General features: G+C 35.4%; 2 protein-coding genes across 3 annotated transcripts; one reads left to right on the top strand and one right to left on the bottom strand.

Annotated features, from left to right (window-relative positions):
- Nucleotides 1–114: 114 nt before the first annotated feature.
- Nucleotides 115–21,522, bottom strand: LOC115722316 (pyridoxal kinase). The gene is made up of 13 exons (XM_030651501.2): nt 21,193–21,522; nt 20,994–21,087; nt 18,260–18,353; nt 18,015–18,119; nt 17,011–17,094; nt 16,118–16,191; nt 10,824–10,888; nt 10,285–10,348; nt 3,484–3,549; nt 2,596–2,652; nt 1,122–1,166; nt 977–1,030; nt 115–425 (listed from the first exon to the last, which is right to left on the bottom strand). Exons 1-13 carry the CDS (start codon nt 21,282–21,284, stop codon nt 285–287), a joined length of 1,035 nt encoding a protein of 344 aa, XP_030507361.1. The 5' UTR covers nt 21,285–21,522; the 3' UTR covers nt 115–284.
- LOC133030894 (uncharacterized) lies at nt 11,562–13,111 on the top strand. Of its 2 annotated transcripts, none has more exons than XM_061103869.1 (2): nt 11,562–12,595; nt 12,904–13,111. In XM_061103869.1, exons 1-2 carry the CDS (start codon nt 11,620–11,622, stop codon nt 12,930–12,932), a joined length of 1,005 nt encoding a protein of 334 aa, XP_060959852.1. In that variant the 5' UTR covers nt 11,562–11,619; the 3' UTR covers nt 12,933–13,111. The 2 variants fall into 2 exon arrangements, with proteins under 2 accessions (XP_060959852.1, XP_060959851.1); XM_061103868.1 differs by lacking the exon at nt 12,904–13,111 and adding an exon at nt 12,697–12,746.
- Nucleotides 21,523–22,111: the final 589 nt, after the last annotated feature.

The raw sequence follows: 22,111 nt of genomic DNA, 5'->3' as shown, positions 1-22,111 counted from the left end.
CTAATCCATAATAATTCGTATGAGTTCGTGTCATGACGTGATTTATCATCACTATTTTGTTTATATGCTGTTAAAGATCTTAAAGACCCTTGATTTTTTCCGAACAGTGTCCTCTAAGGTATAGCATAATGGAATAGTTTATTTTCTTTTTTTTTTTTTTAATTAAGACACTGCAGAGCCCCTTGAAATAAACAACTATACACCCAAAAGCAATAGGTGAAGTTTAAAGAGAAAACGCCAAGTCTTTTATTAAGTCAAACGCTCTCAGCATTTGCTTTGTACATTCAGTTATATCTTTCGGCAGTGAAATTAACTTGTGGGTTGCGGATGTCGTCCTGGCTTTGGATCAAACGAATCTCCAAACTGCTTGACTTGGGATCGTGACCAGCTCTTTTGTAATCATTCAGTGTCCTCTGCAGAAGTGCCTGTAAGTTATGAAAAAGATTCATTAGTCAATCAGAAACTACACTGAAATAATATAGCTATCTAAGATAAATTTTGTTTTGGATACTAATTTGCTTCGTGTCCAAAACAAAATGTCTGGGAAGTGAATAAGGTGAAGCAAAAAACAATGATTCTAGCACAAAACCCTATTTTGTTTCCAGGTGATACATCTATTTTGCAAACATTGGTGGATTAGTGATAAGCTAAGGCCGTATAATTTCATGTACAATAAATAAAACCACTTTTAAGAAGGTGTCTAAAACTTTAAATAGGTAGGTGCGTTAGTACGGTATATCAATTGAGGTCTCTTTCGATAAAGTAACAAAAGCGAGTACATCGAAATTGTTAAAGTTACAAAATGAGAGAAACCATTGAGCTGAAACCTACAAACTCCTGCTATATCTTGCCTAAAACCTAAACCAAAACTGTAATTATTTATTAAATAAATGAGCTCCGGCTTATATGAGAGTATTCACAGCAAAATTATTAACATTAGGTGAAGTCTTTATTATCAGGAATTAAAACAGCCTACCTGTAAGCTTGATACAGCAAGTTCTGCTGCCTTGTCAAGGTCGTCAGGATATTTCTGATGAACAAGAAAAGAAAATCTATTAATTCTGGCATGAATTGCTTCATACTAGCAAATGATTAGCCAGAAAATATTTTAAATTCCTTACATTGCTCCAACCAAGTAGAAGTGCTGTCATAAGATCTCCAGTGCCCTTGCATAAGCGTAATATAAATTTGTTAGTCTAAAGCATCTTACAGAGGAAAATAACTAATACTGTAGAGCTAAAGCTGCAATAAACAAAACAGCAGTGACAGTACACATCGATGATAGTATCTATAGGAGGCATCCACTATTAATAACCAAGCAAATTAGATTGTGATCGGCAAGAACATTTAGATCAGAAGTCTGTTGTAAATAATGATGTCATCAATTTATTTAATCTGGTTAGTATTGAAACATGCTAAAAGAAAATCAAGCTAAAAGTTCAATTGAAAACATCTTCCGTGAAGCTCTTAACAATGAAAAAGATCTTCTGTCCCATGTTTCTTTGAAATATATCTTTCTGAGGACTGAAGAATGCCAAAATGCTACTAATGATTCTATGATTTTTTTCTTTATCTTAATTCGAAAACTTCCCTTTAAAATTTCTTAAGAAGATATCCATTTTAGACCACATACCCTTGTACCATTTTCAGATAAACATTGAAAGTGTGAGATTTTTCAAAATAGGTATCATGGATTTCTGTAACAAAATGAAAACATTAATCCTCCAAAACATCCTAACCAGCTTATAAGTAACAAGTAAATAAACACCCAAGAATCTTCCATTTCTCAGAAATACTCAACATATTGAAGCACATCTTCAGTAGTCCTTTACCAGCCACTTAACATAATTCAAATTCAAGTTCTCTTAATTACCATAAAGTTACTTCAAGCAGTAAACATTTTTTTTATAAGAAAATAATAAACAAACACAGAATTCCACAAGCAAAAAAACTGCACTCCAGTCGTTCTAAATACACCCTTGAATTGAAAATATAAGATGGTGCGAAGTGCAACCAATGGTTTTTAGTGTGGAATGAACCTTCTACTTCATAAAATATCTTGGTGGTTTCACATAGGGGACCAGTAGGACTAAATTAAGATCTTAAGAATATATAGTTAAACCTACAAGCTTTGAGAGGCAATATATCTAGTATAATGTTAGAAATTGTGTTCCATACTTCATGGAGAAAACCATAGGTCATAGTACTTAAACTATTTACTATTCATGGGTCTAACTAAGTTAGAATCTATACCTTGTCAAAGGCATAAGTGTTTAAAGTGCCAAATGATATATAATCTAAAAGGACTGCAATTTACTTTACAAAAAATTGTAATTTGATGAGTAATTCTTAGGCTCTGTCCACAAGTCATTGAAAGCAGCAGTCAGATTATTATGAAATAGCAACTTTTTGTTGTTTTAATCAGCTAATAAATTAGTTTCTCACAGCAAAAAGTAAAAACAATATAAACAAGCCCTCTGACATTGATCTGGTTAGGTAACAGACACAGTCAAATTTCAAGCCTTTTATGAAGAAAATTATACATAAAACTTTGCTGATGGAAGAACTCGTAAGAAATAAGAATATTCCTCGTACCGTGAAATATGCAGGAATTTTGGGAATCCTGATCTTAAACTGCTTAGGTGACTCACCCTGTCAAATTCAAACCAAAATATCATACTTCATTACAGCTATACAGTAGAGTAAATAAACTAGTACTTTCACCTCCAAAAAAAAAAGAATTCTGCACTTTGACAGCAGAATAACAACTAACATCTTCTCCCGATTTTCAAAGAACATATGTGCAACAGATATTGCGCCATTCTTGTGTGTCAAATATTGAAAGAGATTCATACCATTTTAATCAATATCATACAATACAGAATTATCAATCATTAATTAGTTGACTACAGGGAAAACTAAAGAAAACCAAAGTTCCTAAACATGACTTGCATTGGTTGTGAGCTGATTAACTCCCTCTTCCCTCCCTCTCTAGGTTTTTAATGGATTGCATTGGTTGTGAGCTGACTAACTTACTCCCTCCCTCTTTCCCTCCCTCTCTCACTATATATATAGAGAGAGAGAGAGAGGAAAGCAGGAAGGAAAACAAAGAAAAAGAAGTTCAAGACAAAAAATATTTTTGCATTTACGCTCTTCATAGAAGTACTCCCTGACTTTCACCTTGTTTGGAAATTCAGTCCTCAAGAATTACTCCTTGTTGTTTATTTTTCTCAAAATTCTTAGTTTTTGAAAGAAGGTTTTTTTATTTTTCTTATACAATGCAATGTGTATAATGTTAAGAAAAATATCAAATTATCCAAGAAAAAACTTCGAATTTACCTTAAAAATGAACTAAAATGACTTCATTGCACTGTTTTGAAATTGAAGAACTTAATTGTCAACAAAATTTCTCAACTGACTGAATTTTCAAACAACAAAAGCTTCAGTGGATGGCTATGCTATAAACCCTACAAAGAAATATACCTCTTCATTTAGATGACTGCCAATGAGGAGAAGATTACCATCTATGTTAATGCTTGTAATTACAACCTGAAAAAATTATCACAATTCAGTCATCAAATACTAGATTTTGCTTTTCTTAAAAAATAAGAGATAAAGGTAACACCAGAAATAAAAGAAGTGGATACATAAATTTTCTTGAAAAAATTAAAATATTATTGTTTGTAAAACATGGTAAATGAATTGTACATTTTATTCAAAGGAATAGTGTGTATTATATACAAACTTAGGAGACTAAATAAGAAACTACCTAAATACAATTAACTCTAATTTTTTTACAACCAATATACAGCTAATTATATTCTAACACTCCCCCTGAAGCTGGAACATAGATGTTAATCATGCCTAGTTTGTTACAAAGATAATCAACCTGCCTCCTTTTCAAAGCCTTTGTAAAAATATCTCCTAAATGTTCTCAGGTCTATACATATTTTGTGGAGATTAGGCCTTATTGAATTTTCTCATGAACAAAATGAGAATCAATAGCAGCTTGATTATCACACCACAATTTTGCTGAAAGTGAAGTCAAACCCAAATTCTGTCAAAAGCTAATAAATCCATACTATCTCACACACAGACTGTGTCATAGCTCTATATTCTGATTCAGCACTAGATCTAGACACAAGATTTTGTTTCTTACTCTTCCAAAAGATCAAATTGCCCCCAACAAATACACAATACCCTGAAGTGAATTGTCTATTTACCTAAGAGCCTGCCCAATCTACATAAGAGAACCACTAAATTTGGGTGTGTCGATGATCCTTGTAAACAATACCTCATCCCGTTGCTCCTTTCAAGTAACACAAAATTTGCTCTAATGCTGTCCAATGATGAATTGTTGGAGAAGACTGACTAACAATACTAACTGAGAATGTAATATCTGGACGAGCCACAGTTAGATAATTCAACTTTCCAACCAATCTGCAATATTTCTCGGGAGTTTTAAATGGTTCCCCACCACATGTAAGATGCACAGCTGGATTCATTGTAGCACTACAAGGTTTTGCTCCCAATTTTCCTATCTCAGTTAACAAATCAAGTACATACTTCCTTTGAGACAAAAAAATACCTTGTTTACTCCGAGTAACTTAAACTATTAAGAATTACTTGAGCACCCCTAAATCCTTCGTGTAAAGCAGGGTATGAATGAAAGACTTAAGAGATGAGATGTTTTTAGTATCATTTCCAGTAATAACGATGTCATCCACATACAATCGAACGAAATGATTCCAACAGTTGATCTTTTATAAAACACAGAATGATCTGACTTACTTTTCAACAAGTCGAATTTCTCAACAGCTGACTAAATTTACCAAACCAAGCAAGAGGACTTTGTTTCAATCCATATAAAGATTTGCGAAGACGACAAACTTGCCCTAACTCCCCGTGAGCAACAACCCCAGGAGGTTGCTTCATATATACTTCTTCCTCAAGATCTTCATGAATAAAAGCATTTTTAATATCAAGCTGATGCAAAAGCCAATGATGAGTAGCTGCCATGGAAATGAACAGTCGAACAAATGTAAGTTTAACAACAGGAGAAAAAGTATCACAATAGTCCATTCCATAGGTTTGAGCATAACCCTTGGCAACAAGACAGACCTTTAAGCGAGCAATTGTTCCATCTGGATTCACTTTAAACGTAACACCCATTTACACCCTATGGTTCGTTTTCCCGAAGGTAAATTAACCAAGACCCAAGTATCATTTGCAACTAAAACATTCATCTCTTCTATCATTGCAGCAAGCCAACAAGGACGAGACATTGCTTCAGTTTTAGGAATAGTGATAGATTCAAGAGAAGCAATAAAAGAGCAAGAAGAAGAGAGATGTTTATAAAAAACAAATGAAGAAATAGGATATGTACATCGGCGTTTACCTTCACGTAGTGCAATGGGAAGATCATTGTTGAGTTTCGAATTTGATGACAAAATGCAGGTGCAAGAAATGAAACTGGAGGTGGAGGAAGTAGACGCCTCGAGTACACTATAGGAGATGGTGGAGGTGTGGGCGTTGTGGGAGCTATGACCGAGGCAGGTGAAGGAACAAAAGACTCATCAAAACATGTAATAGGCACAGAAGGTGTGACAGAATTTACCAACAAATCATCATCCTCTCCCTGACGAATAGGAGTAGGTGAAGATGAAAAATAAGGTGTATTTTCTACAAAAGTAACATCAGTAGAAATAAAATATTTGTTGAGATCGGGATAATAACAACAATACCCTTTCTAAAGAAGAGAATAACCAAGAAAGACACACTTTAATGACTTAGAATCTAATTTGGCAACATGTGGACAAACATCTCGAGCAAAACAATCACTGTCAAATATCCGAGGAGCAACTGCATAGACTTACTAGGAAAAAGATTTTAAATGGGATGTCACCATTAAGTACAAACGATGACATGCAATTAATAAGAAAGCATGCAGTGGAAACTGCATCGGCCCAAAAAGGTTTAGGAACGTACATTTGAAACAGGAGGGCACATGCAGTTTCAAGAAGATGTCTGTTTTTACATTCTGCTTCACCATTTTGGGGTGGAGTATCAATGCAAGAAGTTTCATGAAGCCTGCCATTAGAGGTTATGTAAGCTTGAAATTGAGAAGATGTGTATTCTTTGGCATTATCACTTCACAAAGTACGAACAAACCCATAAAAATAATTTTGAATCTCAGCACAAAAAGCACAAAATATAGAAAACAATTTAGAACGATTTTTCATTAAATACAACAAAGTTACACGAGAATAATCATCCACAAAAGTAACAAAAATACCTGAATCCAAGTTTAGACAGAATAGGAGAAGGACCCCAACTAACTCAAAAGGAACACTAGCACGTTTATTGACTCGAGGACTCAAACTAACACGATGATGTTTGACAAACTGACATGACTCACAATTTAATGAAGACACCTTACTATATTGGGGACAAAGTTTTTTCAGCAAGGGAAGGGATGAATGGCCCAAACGACAATGAGCCTCAAAAGCGGAAGCAACACTCAGACAAGCAATAGGGGTTGGTGGAAGTGGATCAAGAACATACAAGCTGTCAGATTCATGTCCTTTACCAATAACCTTCTTCATCATAAGATCTTGAAATGTACAATGATCAAGAAAGAATGAGATTCAACAACTTAGATTACGAGTGAGCTGACTAACAGAAAGCAAATTAAAAGACAAATTAGGTAAATGTAAGACTGATGACAAAGTGAGCAGAGGTGTAGGAGCAACAGTGCTAGATCTAAGAATAGAAGATGGTGATCTATCAGCTAAGGTAACAGTAGAAGTGGGACTATGAGACTGAAAAGTGGAAAAGATACTGGAATTATCTGTCATATGATATGTGGCACTAGAATCAAAGATCAATTTTGAGGATGTGGAAAGAAGACATGCATTAGAATTACCTGAATCAGCAATCGCAGTGAGAGAAGGAGATTAAGACTTAAGTGATTCTTGATACCTCAATAACTTGGCAAATTCATCAACAGAAACAAGGACCGATTTATCAGATGCATCACTAGTGCTTGCAATATTAGCAGAGTGCTTTTGCTGATTTTAGAACTGTAACTTCCTACACTCAAACTTGGTGTAGCCTGGTTTCTTACAATAGGTGCACATAATGCTCCCGTAATATGGTGTTCGATTATCAGGTCCTTGTGAATTACTTCCTTTGTATCCACTTGGAGTAGAGTTCTTCCATGGTGCAGAATTGTTACGACTCACCAAGGCGCTATTAAGAGGAGCTGAAGAGGTAATTTTTGTGCGAAGAACACGAGTAAACACATCTTGTGAATTACTTCCTTTGTATCCACTTGGAGTAGAGTTCTTCCATGGTGCAGAATTGTTACAACTCACTAAGGCGCTATTAACAGGAGCTGAAGAGGTAGTTTTTGTGCGAAGAACACAAGTAAACACATCTTGTAAAGAGGAGACATCAGAACCAGAAGGAACCTGTGACTTCGCAGAGTCAAATTCAGATGAGAGTCCTAAAAGAAAACTCATAATAGCCATCTTCTCTTGTTGGCGTTGTTGCACCTTCACACAAGGAGTAAATTGCAGTAACACATTAAGCTCTTCATACGTTTTTTTAAATACCATAAAGTAATTCATAAGAGACTGATCTTGTTTCTCCGCACGATAAAAGGCTTTGCAAACATCATACATACAAAACAAGTTGCCTTTGCCAAAATACAAAAACCCCAAGTAATCCATTAGTTCTTTAACCAATTCACAATGATTAATCGAACTAATTACCTCATTATCGATAGAATTTCAGATTAGAAGAAACAAGCGAGCATCCTCACATAGCCACACTTTTCTTAAATCATCTTTTTTTTGGGAGGATCATCAGTCAAGTGATGATTTTTGTCAATACTCCTTAGATAAAGTCGAATCGTCGTACTCCATTCCAAATAATTCGAACTAATCAATTTATGGTCCGTGATTCTAGACATCATGGGAACCACATCAGAAACAACTAGTGGTTTTGGATCTGATTTTGTCTCTGGCATAACTTCAAAAACAAATATCGAAAGAGACAAGACAGAGTCGAACAACGAAGAACAAGTAAAGAACACTTAAAGAAAAAGTAGGGAGAAAAACCAAACTACAACCTGAACAAACGCGAGTAGGTTTAAGAGGAACCTGAAACGAACCGATGATGATTTGTCATCGAAATCTCTGTCACACACGCCTCCATGCGCCGGCGCGTGGGGTAGGTTGCAATAGAAAGAAGCGGCATGTGAGCCACACACGCGAGGAATCCGGCAACCGAATTTTGGGGTTTGGCAGATCGGCAGCTCAGCAATCCTTCTAAGTGGGCGGTGAGAATAAATGATTCCTATGAAGATGGTTTTCGAAAAATGAACCCTAACTGAAAAACCCAAATTTATGATCCCTAATTGAGAACTCCAATTTCAGATAAACCCTGATTTCGAATTTCAAATTCTAATCCCAAAATCTGCTTTGATACCATGTAAAATATGGTAAATGAATAGTAGATTTTATTCAAAGGAATAATTTGTATATATATACAAAATTAGGAGACTAAATAGGAAACTACCTAAATACAATTAACACTAAATTTTTTACAACCAATATACAGCTAATTATATTCTAACATCACATATATTCTTTTTTCAACGTTCCACTCAACTCAAACAGATAAAGATAGGATCTTACTAATGAAAATTCACAGGTTACAATTTCCCTAATAGGCAATGTAACATTTGGGTGAATTTTCCATTTCACAAAATAGTGTTGACCATTTTCTTGATAGAGATTCATTAGATAGAATATAAAAAGGATACCCAGCAAATTTGGTTAGTTGGTTATATAACCCAGCTAATGTCAAGGCAACCACTCCCTTGCGTGCTAAGCCCTAGCCTGCTGTATCACCAAAGATAATTTCCAAAACCCAATATCCTACTATGTTCAACTTATCAACAGATAATTTTTTTTATACTAGAATTCCCGCCTAACCTTACAATATATGGTGAGCAGTAAATTGTTGCAATTGCTATCTAGGTACCCAGAGGGACTAGAACCTCAAACCATGTAGGAGCAAACCACAAACATTTGAGCTACCTCTTGGTGTCAACAATTAAAATTAAACAACCTTCATGCACACAATAGTTTCAAGATATTACATTCCCAATTCCCATAATCTACAAGTCATTCTTAAAATCCAGCCCACTGAAAATGAAATTCAAAAAAATTATCTACCTATCAAGATTGTTACATACAGGATCGTAAACTAATATCACCAGATTTTGGGTCAACTTCTAAGCACAAACTTCATCTAGGAAACCTTGATCTTTCTGATACACATGACAATATTGATTTCCGCTCTCATGCTAAAACAGGAAGATCTACTGCTACGCCTCCTAGTTGGTTCAAGTATGCCAAGCTGGCCACATAGAAAGCTATAGTACTGCTGTCATGTTTACATGTATTTCCTTTTATCTGGTATAACAGGGAGAATTTATATTTTCAGTCAGGCCTCGGAACTAGGGAGAATAATTTGTTTGATTAGTGTAGAGTGTGAGCAGTGAGGATTCATTCTGGAATTTGTAATTGCCCTTGGATCGATCAGTGGAGAGATTTCTAGCCTCTCAAATGCAAGACTATTTTCCAGCATCAATACACTTGACACCAAGGTTATTCAGTCATTACTATTGCTGTGTATATCAGCTATCTAATAAGTATTTGAGCTTAAATTTGATCTAAAAATAATAGCTTAGGAATCAGCATGGAATGCTGAACAATAAAAGCATGTGTGAAGTAGCGATTTTCTTTTCAATTGGAAGTTAAACAACCATCATTTTATACAAACAATAGCCAAGTAAATCAACTGCCCAAGAATGACCAAACAATAAAGATCAAGTAAATTACAGAAACCAAGTACCTTTCTTCACAGCAGAAATGAATTAGCAAAGATTATGCATACCACACAGAGCTAGATTGCATTACAGAAAAAAAAAAAAAAACAGGAATTTTAACAAGTTTATCTTCCTCTTCATATTTGGCAGATGGTTAACCATTTTTAATTATTGTTAAATCAGGAGTTTCTTTGACTTTATTCTGTCTACTATATGAGTTATTTCAATCCAGATATGTATAAGAGACATAATAATATAAATTTGTTACTTTTTTATGACCAACAGTACAAGAGGACATAATATAAGGATTAAACAAGGAGGTATTACAAATAATAAAAGTATTTTCATGGTTTGGCATGTGACTTATGAATTAGATACTGAACCTTTGAAGGTCCAGCTGCATGAAGAATGTTGCAAGCTTCACGACCATCACTTTCAGATTCTATCCTGTAACAGGTAACACTTGTCAATTTCTGTTTTGTAATATACTTCCTTCATACTTTGATAACACATTATTAAATCATAATATATACGGGCATATGTAGGTATCTTGTGGAGATCATAAAGAAGTAAAATTTTTTTGTGAAATAGAAAAATTTAAAACATGGTTTTTGTGTTGTTTGTTTTGTTTGTTATGTGTTTTATTGTGCTTTATGCTATAACTTTTGTTACCATGGTTTCCTCCGCCACAAATGAGGGTTTTCAATATATTTGAGTGACCCCTTTCTCTTTTCGAAAAAAAAGAAAAAAAGAAGAAAAAGAAAAATAACTTGACTGTTTTTAATGTCATCATACACACAATTATCTGTGGCCAAACTATTAGGAAAATTGTACAGTTTTCAACACCAATGATATCCCAAGGGCAATAATAACAATAATATTAAAACAGTGTCTACCTATATAAAATGATATCAGACATTACCTGGACGCCGTCAATTTTTCTGCTTCAAACTGGTTAGGAGTCAACATTGAAGCCACTGGAACCACCTAGTAGCAATAAACATCATATAAAAGCCACCACCATAGGATTAAATTTCAAGTTTTGCACCAAGAATAAGCCTCAGAAACTAGCCAAAACTAGAAATTAAGCTTAATTTGCTTATTTATAAATATATGTGTTAGATATTAACTGTAAAAGAATTAGTTGTTTAGTAGATATTTAGTAGTTTCTTATTTTTTGGTAGTTTTCCTTTTATGTCTCCTAACTTTGTATATAAATATGTATTATTCTATGAAATCAATACACAATTCGAATCACTATTTTCTACATGGTATCAGAGCATTGTGATTCAAAATTCGAAATTCGAAATTAGGGTTCTGAAAAAAAAAAAAAATTAGGGTTTGAGTTTAGGGTTGTTTTTTCGAAAACCCTATTTGGAGTGACCATTTTTTCTCACCGCCCACATAGGAGGACTGCCCAGCCGCCGGACTGCAAAACCCAAAAGTCCGGCGTCCAGATTCACCGCGCGTGGGGCCCACGCGCCGTCGTCCGCCGCTGCCGACCGTCCCACGCGCCGGCGCGTGAGGGCGCGTCCGGCGTCTTCTCCGGTGGCGGTCGACGCCCGTCCCACTCCTGCTCTTTTCTCGTCCTCCTTGCTTCGGTTTTCGGCGGTTCTTCGCATTTTGTGGTTTGATACTTTTGTCTTCTTTGTGTTTAGGTATCTATTCCTTTGAGTTTGCTCTCTTCCTTTTTCTGTCAATTTTTTGGTTTCGAGATTATGGCAGAGATAAAATCAGATTCGAAATCAATCGTTGTTTCTGATGTGGTTCCCGTGATGTCTAAAATCACGGACCATAAGTTGATTGGTTCGAATTATTTAGAATGGAGTAAGACGATTCGACTGTATTTGAGGAGTATTGACAAAGATGATCACTTGACTGATGATCCTCCTGAAGAAACAAACGATTCAAGGAAAATATGGCTCCGTGAGGATGCTCGCTTGTTCCTTCAAATTCGAAATTCTATCGATAATGAGGTAATTAGTTTGATTAATCATTGTGAATTGGTTAAAGAACTAATGGGTTACTTGGAGTTTTTGTATTCTGGCAAAGACAACATATCTCGCATATATGATGTTTGCAAAGCTTTTTATCGCGCGGAGAAACAAGATAAGTCTCTTATGAATTATTTTATGGCTTTCAAGAAAACATATGAAGAACTTAATGTGCTATTACCGTTTAGTCCTGATGTAAAAGTTCAACAGCGCCAACGAGAACAGATGGCTATTATGAGTTTTCTTGCAGGACTCTCATCTGAATTTGACTCTGCAAAGTCACAAGTTCTCTCTGGTTCTGATGTCTCCTCTTTACAAGATGTGTTTACTCGTGTTCTTCGCACAGAGACTACCTCTTCAACTCCTCTTAATAGCGCCTTGGTGAGTCGTAATAATTCTGCACCGGAAAGAAACTCTACTCCAAGTGGATTTAAAGGAGGTAATTCACAAGGACCTGATAACCGCACACCAAATTCTGGGAGCATCATGTGCAATTATTGTAAGAAACCAGGCCACACCAAGTTTGAGTGTAGGAAGTTACAATTTAAGAATCGACAACAACACTCTGCCAATATTGCAAGCACTAGTGATGCATCTGACAAATCGGTCCTTATTTCTGCTGATGAATTTGCCAAGTTCTCAAGGTATCAGGAAACACTTAAGTCTTCATCTTCTTCTGTCACTGCGATTGCTGATTCAGGTAACTCTAATGCCTGCCTTCTTTCCAAATCCTCAAAATAGGTCATTGATTCTGGTGCCACAGATCATACAGGTAATTCCCGTCTCTTTTCCACTTTTCAGTCTCACAGTCCCACTTCTGTTGTCACCTTAGCTGATGGGTCAACAGCTTCTATTCTTGGATCTGGCACTATTGTTCCTACACCTATGTTGTCTTTATCATCAGTCTTACATTTACCAGATTTGTCCTTTAATTTGCTTTCTGTTAGTCAACTCACTCGTAATCTAAATTGTTGCATCTCATTCTTTCCTGATCATTGTTTGTTTCAGGATCTTATGACGAAGAAGATTATTGGTAAAGGACATGAATCTGGTGGCTTGTATGTTCTTGACCCACTTCCGCCAACCTCTATTGCTTGTTCGAGTGTTGCTTCCGCTTTTGAGGCTCATTGTCGTTTAGGTCATCCATCCCTTCCTTTGCTCAAGAAACTGTGTCCCCAATATAGTACTTTATCTTCGTTAGAATGTGAGTCATGTCAGTTTGCCAAACATCATCGTGTTAGTTTGAGTCCACGTGTCAATAAACGTGCTAGTGTTCTTTTTGAGTTAGTTCATTCTGATGTTTGGGGTCCTTCTCCTATTTTGTCTCAACCTGGATTCAGGTATTTTGTTACTTTTGTGGATGATCATTCTCGTTTAACTTGGTTATATTTAATGAAAAATCGTTACGAGTTGTTTTCTATATTCTCGTGCTTTTTGTGGCCGAGATTCAAACTCAATTTAATGTATCTATTCGTACTTTGAGAAGTGATAATGCCAAAGAGTACATGTCTCGCTCAATTTCAATCTTATATGACCTCTAATGGCATGCTTCATGAAACTTCTTGTGTTGATACGCACCTCGTAATGGTGTTGCGTAACGTAAAAACGTACATCTTCTTGAAACTGCACGTGCTCTCTTGTTTCAAATGAAAGTCCCTAAACCTTTTTGGGCCGATGCAGTTTCCACGGCATGCTTTCTTATTAATCGCATGCCCTCCTCTGTTCTTAATGGTGAAATTCCATTTAAAATTCTTTTTCCTAATAAGTCATTATTTCCAGTTGCTCCGCGAGTATTTGGTAGTGTTTGTTTTGCTCGCGATGTCCGTCCATCTGTCACCAAATTAGACCCTAAGGCACTAAAGTGTGTCTTTCTTGGTTATTCTCGTCTTCAGAAAGGGTATAGGTGTTACTGTCCTGATCTCAACAAATATCTTGTTTCTATTGATGTTACTTTTGTAGAAAATACACCTTATTTTTCATCTTCCACTACTTCTACTAGTCAGGGGGAGGATGATGATTTGTTGGTTTATTCTGTCACATCCTATGCGCCTGCTCCATGTTCTGGCGGGTCTCTTGTTCCTTCACCGCCTCGGTCGTCACCCCCACAATGTCTACACCTCCACCACCTCCACCACCTCTACCACCTCCACCACTCCCTCGGCCTCCTATAGTGTACACCGGGCGCCCCCTCCTCCACCTCCCGTTTCATGTCCCGCACCCGCATCTTCGTCATCAGATCTGGACATCTCAGATGATCTTCCCATTGCACTACGTAAAGGTAAACGCCAATGTACTTTTCCTATTACTTCTTTTGTGTCTTATAATCATCTCTCCTCTTCTTCTTGTTCTTTTATTGCTTCTCTTGATTCTATCACTATTCCTAAAACTGTTCGAGAAGCGATGTCTCATCCTGGTTGGCTTCTTTAACGCAATGATAGAAGAGATGAATGCTTTGGTTGCGAATGGTACTTGGGTCTTGGTTGATTTATCTTCCGGAAAACAGGCCATCGGGTGTAAATGGGTGTTCACGGTTAAATTCAATTCAGACGGCACAGTTGCTCGCTTAAAGGCCCGTCTTGTTGCCAAGGGTTATGCTCAAACCTATGGAGTGGACTATTGTGATATTTTTTCTCCTGTTGCTAAACTCACATCTGTTCGACTGTTCATTTCCCTGGCAGCTACTCATCATTGGCCTTTGCATCAGCTTGATATTAAAAATGCTTTTCTTCATGGAGATCTTGAGGAAGAAGTATATATGGAGCAACCTCCTAGGTTTGTTGCTCAGGGGGAGTTAGGGCGAGTTTGTCATCTTCGCAAATCTTTATATGGATTGAAACAAAGCCCTCGTGCTTGGTTTGGTAAATTTAGTCAGGCTGTTGAGAAGTTTGGTTTGTTGAAAAGTAAGTCAGATCATTCTGTGTTTTATAAAAGATCAACTGTTGGTATCATTTTGTTAGTGGTGTATGTTGATGACATCGTTATTACTGGAAATGATACTGAAGGCATCTCATCCCTTAAGTCTTTCATTCACGCCCAGTTTAACACGAAAGATTTAGGGGAACTCAAGTATTTCTTGGGGATTGAAGTTACTCGGAGTAAACAAGGTATTTTTCTGTCTCAAAGAAAGTATGTACTTGATTTGCTAACTGAGACAGGGAAATTGGGATCAAAACCTTGCAATGCTCCAATGAATCCAGCTGTGCATCTTACACGTGATGGGAAACCATTTGAAGATCCTGAGAAATATCGCAGGTTAGTTAGGAAGTTGAATTATTTAACTGTGACTCGTCCAGATATTGCATTTCCAGTTAGTGTTATCAGTCAGTTCATGTCTTCCCCAACAATTCATCATTGGGCAGCATTAGAACAAATTTTATGTTACTTAAAAGGAGCACCAGGACGAGGTATAGTTTACAAGGATCATGGACATACCCATATTGAGTGTTTTTCTGATGCCGATTGGGCAGGCTCCAAGGTAGATAGACGATCCACTTCAGGATATTGTGTATTTGTTGGGGGCAATCTGGTCTCTTGGAAGAGTAAGAAACAAAATGTTGTATCTAGATCCAGTGCTGAATCAGAATATAGAGCTATGGCCCAGTCCGTGTGTGAGGTAATATGGATTTATCAGCTTTTGACTGAATTCGGGTTTAAGACTTCTATTCCAGCAAAATTATGGTGTGATAATCAAGCTGCTCTTCATATTGCCTCGAATCCCGTATTCCACGAGCGAACTAAGCACATTGAGATTGATTGTCATTTTGTTCGTGAGAAAATTCAACAAGGTCTGATCTCCACAGGATATGTGAAGACCGGAGAACAACTAGGAGATATTTTTACAAAGGCTTTGAATGGGGTGCGGGTCGATTATCTTTGTAACAAGCTGGGCATGATTAACATCTATGTTCCAGCTTGAGGGGGAGTGTTAGATATTAACTGTAAAAGAATTATTTGTTTAGTAGATATTTAGTAGTTTCCTATTTTTTGGTAGTTTCCCTTTTATGTCTCCTAACTTTGTATATAAATATGTATTATTCTATGAAATCAATACACAATTCGAATCACTATTTTCTACAATATGGAAACACAATTGCTGTGTTCATTTGTCATTACACCTTTATTCACTACTTTATCAGCAACCAATGTTTCAGATTACAAACACACAAGGATATAAAAACAATACACACATGCACACCCATAAACGGCTGAGCATATTACTTACCTTTTCACGATATACTGATACCAGCTCAGGAGGGACATAGAGCTTTCCTTCATCACCCATCACTGGATCACATACTAGACAAGAAAGGTAAACATTGATGACAACATAAAGACGTGTATGTTTTTCAATTATTTTTCTAAGAGCATAATGGAATGTCTACACAAAGAAAAATTACTATGCCCACACTTCAACAGTGATTATCTATGTGAAACTGAAAGCAACATAAATAGTGTATTCATTACCCAGGCATGTTGTAAATTGTAATGGATGCTCATTCATTGTGTGTTAATAAGAGTCACTGTTTTATAGCTCTTTCAAGTGGATTAGTGTCGGGTCATGATCTCGAATTTCAGACTGATAAACTTTGTGGAAAGGATGTAAGATTTTGGCAAAAAGGTGTTGCTAAGACAGCTTGCATAAGTACAAATATATTGTTCCAAAATCTTAGGATGATTCTAGCAAGTAGGTACTAGTATGTTCATTCAATGTTGCAAATGAACTCAATTATGGCAGATTGGAAACAAGTATTGTATACATATCCCAGAAAGGTTTATGACCAGATCATATGGGGTTATTAGCTTGTTTGCTGCATGTCTAGTGTAACATAATTAAAAGAACACCTTAGATAGGGGTAGTATTTGATATAATAATCAGAAAATACTACAAAAACTGACTTCTTTTATTGCAAAATTAGGGCTGATCTTTGAGCCTGAAACATGAGAGAGGTGCCATTGGTGTGCAAAATGTAAAAAACCAATAAAGTATAGCCCTGCTGCAGGACAGATACATTTTTCAATAGCCTCAATTCTACAATATCTCAAGTGAACAGAAGTAGAGATTTGTTAAAAGTCCTAGTAAATGGTAATGAATTTCAAGCCACTAAATCTACTTACCATACGTGAGTTTCGGGTTTACAGTACGAAGCTTATGGACAACTTCCAATACAGTGTTCAAAAAAGAAACTGAACCAATATAACCTGCAAAGTATAATTTAGCAAGAATTAAATAGCATCAAATTAATAGAGAACTAATTACTTTACCAATAAGAAAATAATAATTAATTAAATGAGGTAGAGTCAAAAGTTATCTACTTAGTTTGTCTTACTACAGCTTTTCCTCTGCCACAAGTGAGGATTTAATAACATAACGGGGTTGGTCGGTCTAAGACAAGCGACCTCTTTATCTTTTTCAAAAAATAAAATCAATAATATACAAATATTATTTCAAAACTTATCATTTACCAACCAGTCAACCACATATCCTTGGAATTAATAGATGGAAAGGCTGTAAAGAGCAATCCATATTTTCAAGTTACCACTTTTAAAAAAATTAAGATTGCATAATTTAATTCTGAACCACTACAAAATGATATCAAATTGATTGAAAGTAAATGATCAACACTAGTATGGGAAGAATAATTAATAAAGTGATGTCACAAGTACTTTTGAATATAAGGTAATGGTTCTAATTTTTTATTGATGATAAAAGGTGATGTAAGGCATAATGTAAAATACGAGCACAAGTTTTGCGTAGACTGTTTTTATTTTTTATTGTTTGAAGGTTGTATAGACTGTTGTGGTTCCTTTGATAAATAATCAAAATGTCATAAACGGGTTTATTTTTATATTGTGTTGCCATCAAATTTTTAATCCATACATAATATCGTGAAAAATGGATACAAATTTTGGGCTACTATAAACTACATCAAAAGTAAAAGAATTGCACTATGAGATCTAGAAACAAGTTCCTTTACATCAATTGGGTTGGTTGCGCAAACATAACGAAGATTCTATGCAGAGAAAGTTTGTCTCTTATGCTAGACATATAGTTCATCCAAACTCATAAATCTAACCATGCCCAAATATTAAAAGTGTCATGAGGATAAATTTGATGATACCTGTTAATAAATGAGTGTAGTATAACAAATTATTCTCTTCAAGGCCTTCTATTAGTTCCCATAGTTGTTTTCCATTTAGGACTTGACCCTTAAAAGTTGGGTATCCTGCAAGATTTTCAAGTTAATCAATCCATGATCTTCATTTCATCAAACTAGGACACCATACTAACTTAATGAAAAATCGTATCATACATAAGGCCTCAGAATTCTAAGGTTGTTTGAATGAATTAAGAGAATCATCTTGCCTGTGTGGTTTGAGAACTGCACAGAATTAATTGGATCGACATCGTAGCCTAATAATTGGAGAGGAAAGACGGAAGATTTGTTGCCAACATATCCCTAAAATGATTTAAGATAGCAACATTTTAAGTTGACAATAGAAATATAAACATGTTGAATTAATACGTTCACTGCAAGTAGATTATTTTACATGTATAATAGAACTAACCAATTTATGATCAAAGACAAAAGCTTAGAAACAAAATCTCAGAACTGTTGGAGTCTAGGTCAGTGATGAGATACAAGATGAAATTGGATTGTGCACATATGAACCTTAGCTTTGGGCATGGTTCACAAATTTAAAACAAACTACAGACAATTTCTTTCTCATAGCATCACATGATATGGCAAAGAGAATATCTAAAAATAAGCAACATAAACAATGACACTCAAGACACAGACATAGTTATAAATTGGATAATTCAAGATGAATAAGTTTTCTTACACAGTACATGAATATTCTATAAATTAACATAAATGTAAACTTTCTTAATTGTCCTACAATTTGGAAGCAAATGTGATACTTCTTTTTTTTTTTTTAGAAAAGAGACAAAGCTCACATATGTCTGAGACTGACCCAAATTTATTAGAGAGGCTCACTTATGGTAGAGGAAAACCATAGTAATAAAAAAAAAACACTAATAGGAATGTTACAACCTAAAGATTGAACCAAAATTCCAAACCTACCATTTCAATACATCGAATGAAATACAAAAAAGCAGAAGAAAATAAGTTTTTTTTTTTTGGAAAAGAAGAAGAAAATAAGTATTGAAACAGGGTAAATAGGATCTTATTGTAAAAGATTTCCCCAATGCTTAGATCTTGAAAAGAAAGCCCCTCAAAACCTTTAGTCTTGTAAACCCAAGTTGCAACCCAACATTGGGTCTTCTCCCACAAATCTACTGCATCACTTTTTATATCATCGAATATGGTCCCACAGATCTTATACGTAAGCAGTGTAATACCTCACTTTTATATATTTAACATCCTAGCTCATACAAACAATCAACCTTTCCAATTTTATCTACAAAATTATAGTTGAGTTTAAGACTTTTGAGTCAAAAACTGACAATAAAGAAGGAACTGAGATTCAAATATAAAGATATGGTAGGATCTTCAGCGATAAAGTCAATACACCAGAAGATGGGAGAAGGTCAAATTTTGGTTTGCAACTTGGGTCTATAAGGCTAAGGGATTTGAGGAGACCTTAGGAGAGAGTAGGAAGCATTCTGCACTAAGTTTTATTATTTTCTTTCAGTATATTCTGCCTTTGTTTTGTTTTTGGTTCTGAGAAAAAGAGTTTTTTTAGCTTAATTCATATTTGTTCTTTCCGTTTTGCTGTATTTCTCTAATTTACTTTTTGTTACCACGGTTTCCCCCATAAGTGAGGCTCCCTAATAAATTCACGAGAAGGTTAGTCATGGACATATGACCTTCTTCCCTTTTAGAAGGAAAGAAAATGGTTGCGAAACACCATTACCACTATGTCTAATAAACATTTCTACATGTTACTCAAATAACATAAATTGTTCTCTATTCCCTCCTTGTAATAATTTTGTACCGAACAAGGTGATTTTTTGTCTATACTTTTTCATCTCTAAAGAATTCAGTAAGTGAAAACTCATCTCCTTTCCCTTCCACTCAAATTTCCTTCCCAAGGTTATGTACCTCTTCTTTCATGGTCTGATTGCAATATACATGACTTTATCAAATAAATAAATAAATAAAATTGTGTTCATCACTCGCCATATGACTGCTTCTACCCATTATGATATTACTCTTCCAACATTAATGTCCAAAGATTGACATTCAAAATCAGCATTATAAAGTTTCTAACATGAGAAAGACAACATGCTTACACATCCTACTTACCATGTTTCCCTTCTCAATGCAATACTTTGAAATGTTAACTAATTCGGTCGTCTCTTTTTTAGTAGAAGAGTAAAAAAGACATAAAGAAACATATATAGCATAACCTGACAAAATGTTCTAGTCAAAATTAGGCCACATCAGATAGGTTTGAGCATCATGTTCTAGGTCAACATATCTCCCCATGCACAAATCCATGCTTACACTAAATTTAATAGTATAACGACATGATAACCAACAAACACATCAGCGTCGTACCTCTTCCCATTTTTAAGCTGGTGACAGATAGACTGCGACAACAAGGCTGTTAAGGTTTTCATACAACACAAATTTCTGTCTAAAATCTGAAATTAGATACCCACAAACACCAATATGTGGTCCAATGAAGTCATATCCATCTTCATCAGACTAGTAAATTTTGTCACAAATGTAAAGTATTCTGACAATTATACTATTGAATTTAAAAGGTTGTGAATTGCAGAGTTTTTTAACGGTGCCTAAGTCCTATCAATGAGCAAATCATTTTTTTCATTGAATAAATCCATTTAGTATCATTTATAATGGGATAAAAACATGTACGAATCTAGATAAAGATTGATAGGAATTCAAACAGCATTCATGCAGTAAACCTCAGATAAACCCAGAAAAAAGATGAAAAACTCTTTCTGATCTCATTCCAACTCCAACCTAAAACAGTTTACTCAAGCAATTCATAAACGTATTAACTATATTTGGTATCCCCTATTTTGTAAAGAAATTCACTCCCCTATCTCCTTAATTCGCTTTCTCTCAGCATCCAAACAGAAATTAATTCGAAGTATCCATGAATACCTGAACTGTATGAGACTGGATACTGAGAACTCGACCAGTCTCCGAAGGGAGAGCTAATGAAAGAATCGGAGGTGCCATTCCCGAAATTCTTGCACTTGTCGATTTCCATATAGAAATTAAAACAACAAGTAGAAGCGAAGTCAAAATCAAAATAATTTTAAAAATATGTAATGAAAGGGAGGATGAACAGAATCTCTACCGAAAAATGTGGGATGCCGGGAAACCCCGGAGATGAATATTGCGTAAGGGCTGACGCAGAACACCGCAGAAAGATCGAAAGTGAAACGGCATAGAATAATTTATTATGAGTTTGTTTCACGGAGTTGTTTTAGATTTGACTGGAAAATTACCAATCTGAATATGTTTGAGTCAAATGTTTGTGTTTGGTGAGTTGGAGGCAAAAGGATAGTCTGGTAAAATCGTTGCATGAGCTGAGCCTCCACAACTGCTGACTGTGTCAAAGCCGCCAAATTAAAAATAATGCATTATCACCAATTTTGTGTGTTTCTTTCCTTTTTCTTTTGTTTTACTTATTTTTTTCATTTTTTTTTTAAAAAAAAATAAAAAATCTTTTTGCTTGGTAGTAAGAAATATTAGGGGTATGTTATTAAAAAAAGAAAAACATATCTTTATATATTAAAAACGACATTTCTTGGTTTAACGATTTTTTGTAACGTTCTTTTTAAAAAAAAAAAAAATTATAAAGGACTTAAACGGAAGCTTAACTCCGTTACTTATAATATAACATTAATAACAATCTAACCAGCCCCATCATTTCTTCGCTTGATTTTCCCACGAGTTCCCTTCTTCCTATCTTTCTCAGTAACAGCTCACCGATAACCAAAACCTCAACCGCACAGACATCGTCGCCCTCTCTGGCGGCCACACAATCGGAATTGCCCACTGCGGATCCTTCGACAACCGTCTCTAACCCCAAGATCTCCGAACACCTAACATATTCGACCCAGTCAGGGACTTTTCACCACCGATCAAGCTCTTTAAATTTCTACGATTGAACTTCAAATCGAACCAATCAGACCAAGCCGAGTTTGGAATTGTATCAACTCTGCATAATTTTTAATAATTTTAATTTTGCTAAGAAAAATTCGATCAGGTTA

The sequence above is a fragment of the Cannabis sativa genome, chromosome 9 (genome assembly GCF_029168945.1).
Source record: "Cannabis sativa cultivar Pink pepper isolate KNU-18-1 chromosome 9, ASM2916894v1, whole genome shotgun sequence".
Taxonomy (NCBI): Eukaryota; Viridiplantae; Streptophyta; class Magnoliopsida; order Rosales; family Cannabaceae; genus Cannabis; species Cannabis sativa.
Note: the sequence above shows the minus strand (reverse complement) of the source record. Positions and strands in the feature narration are given on the sequence as shown.

Excerpts from the sequence above, each read along its gene's own strand:
- LOC133030894 (XM_061103868.1), top strand. The coding sequence starts at position 11,620 with ATGGCAGAGATAAAATCAGATTCGAAATCAATCGTTGTTTCTGATGTG. Across the intron at positions 12,596-12,696 it reads CACTGCGATTGCTGATTCAG|TCTCACAGTCCCACTTCTGT; the intron begins GTAACTCTAATG and ends TCCACTTTTCAG.
- LOC115722316 (XM_030651501.2), bottom strand. The coding sequence starts at position 21,284 with ATGCCGTTTCACTTTCGATCTTTCTGCGGTGTTCTGCGTCAGCCCTTA. Across the intron at positions 17,095-18,014 it reads CTACACTCATTTATTAACAG|GTTATATTGGTTCAGTTTCT; the intron begins GTATCATCAAAT and ends TATACTTTGCAG. Across the intron at positions 426-976 it reads TTGCTGTATCAAGCTTACAG|GCACTTCTGCAGAGGACACT; the intron begins GTAGGCTGTTTT and ends CATAACTTACAG.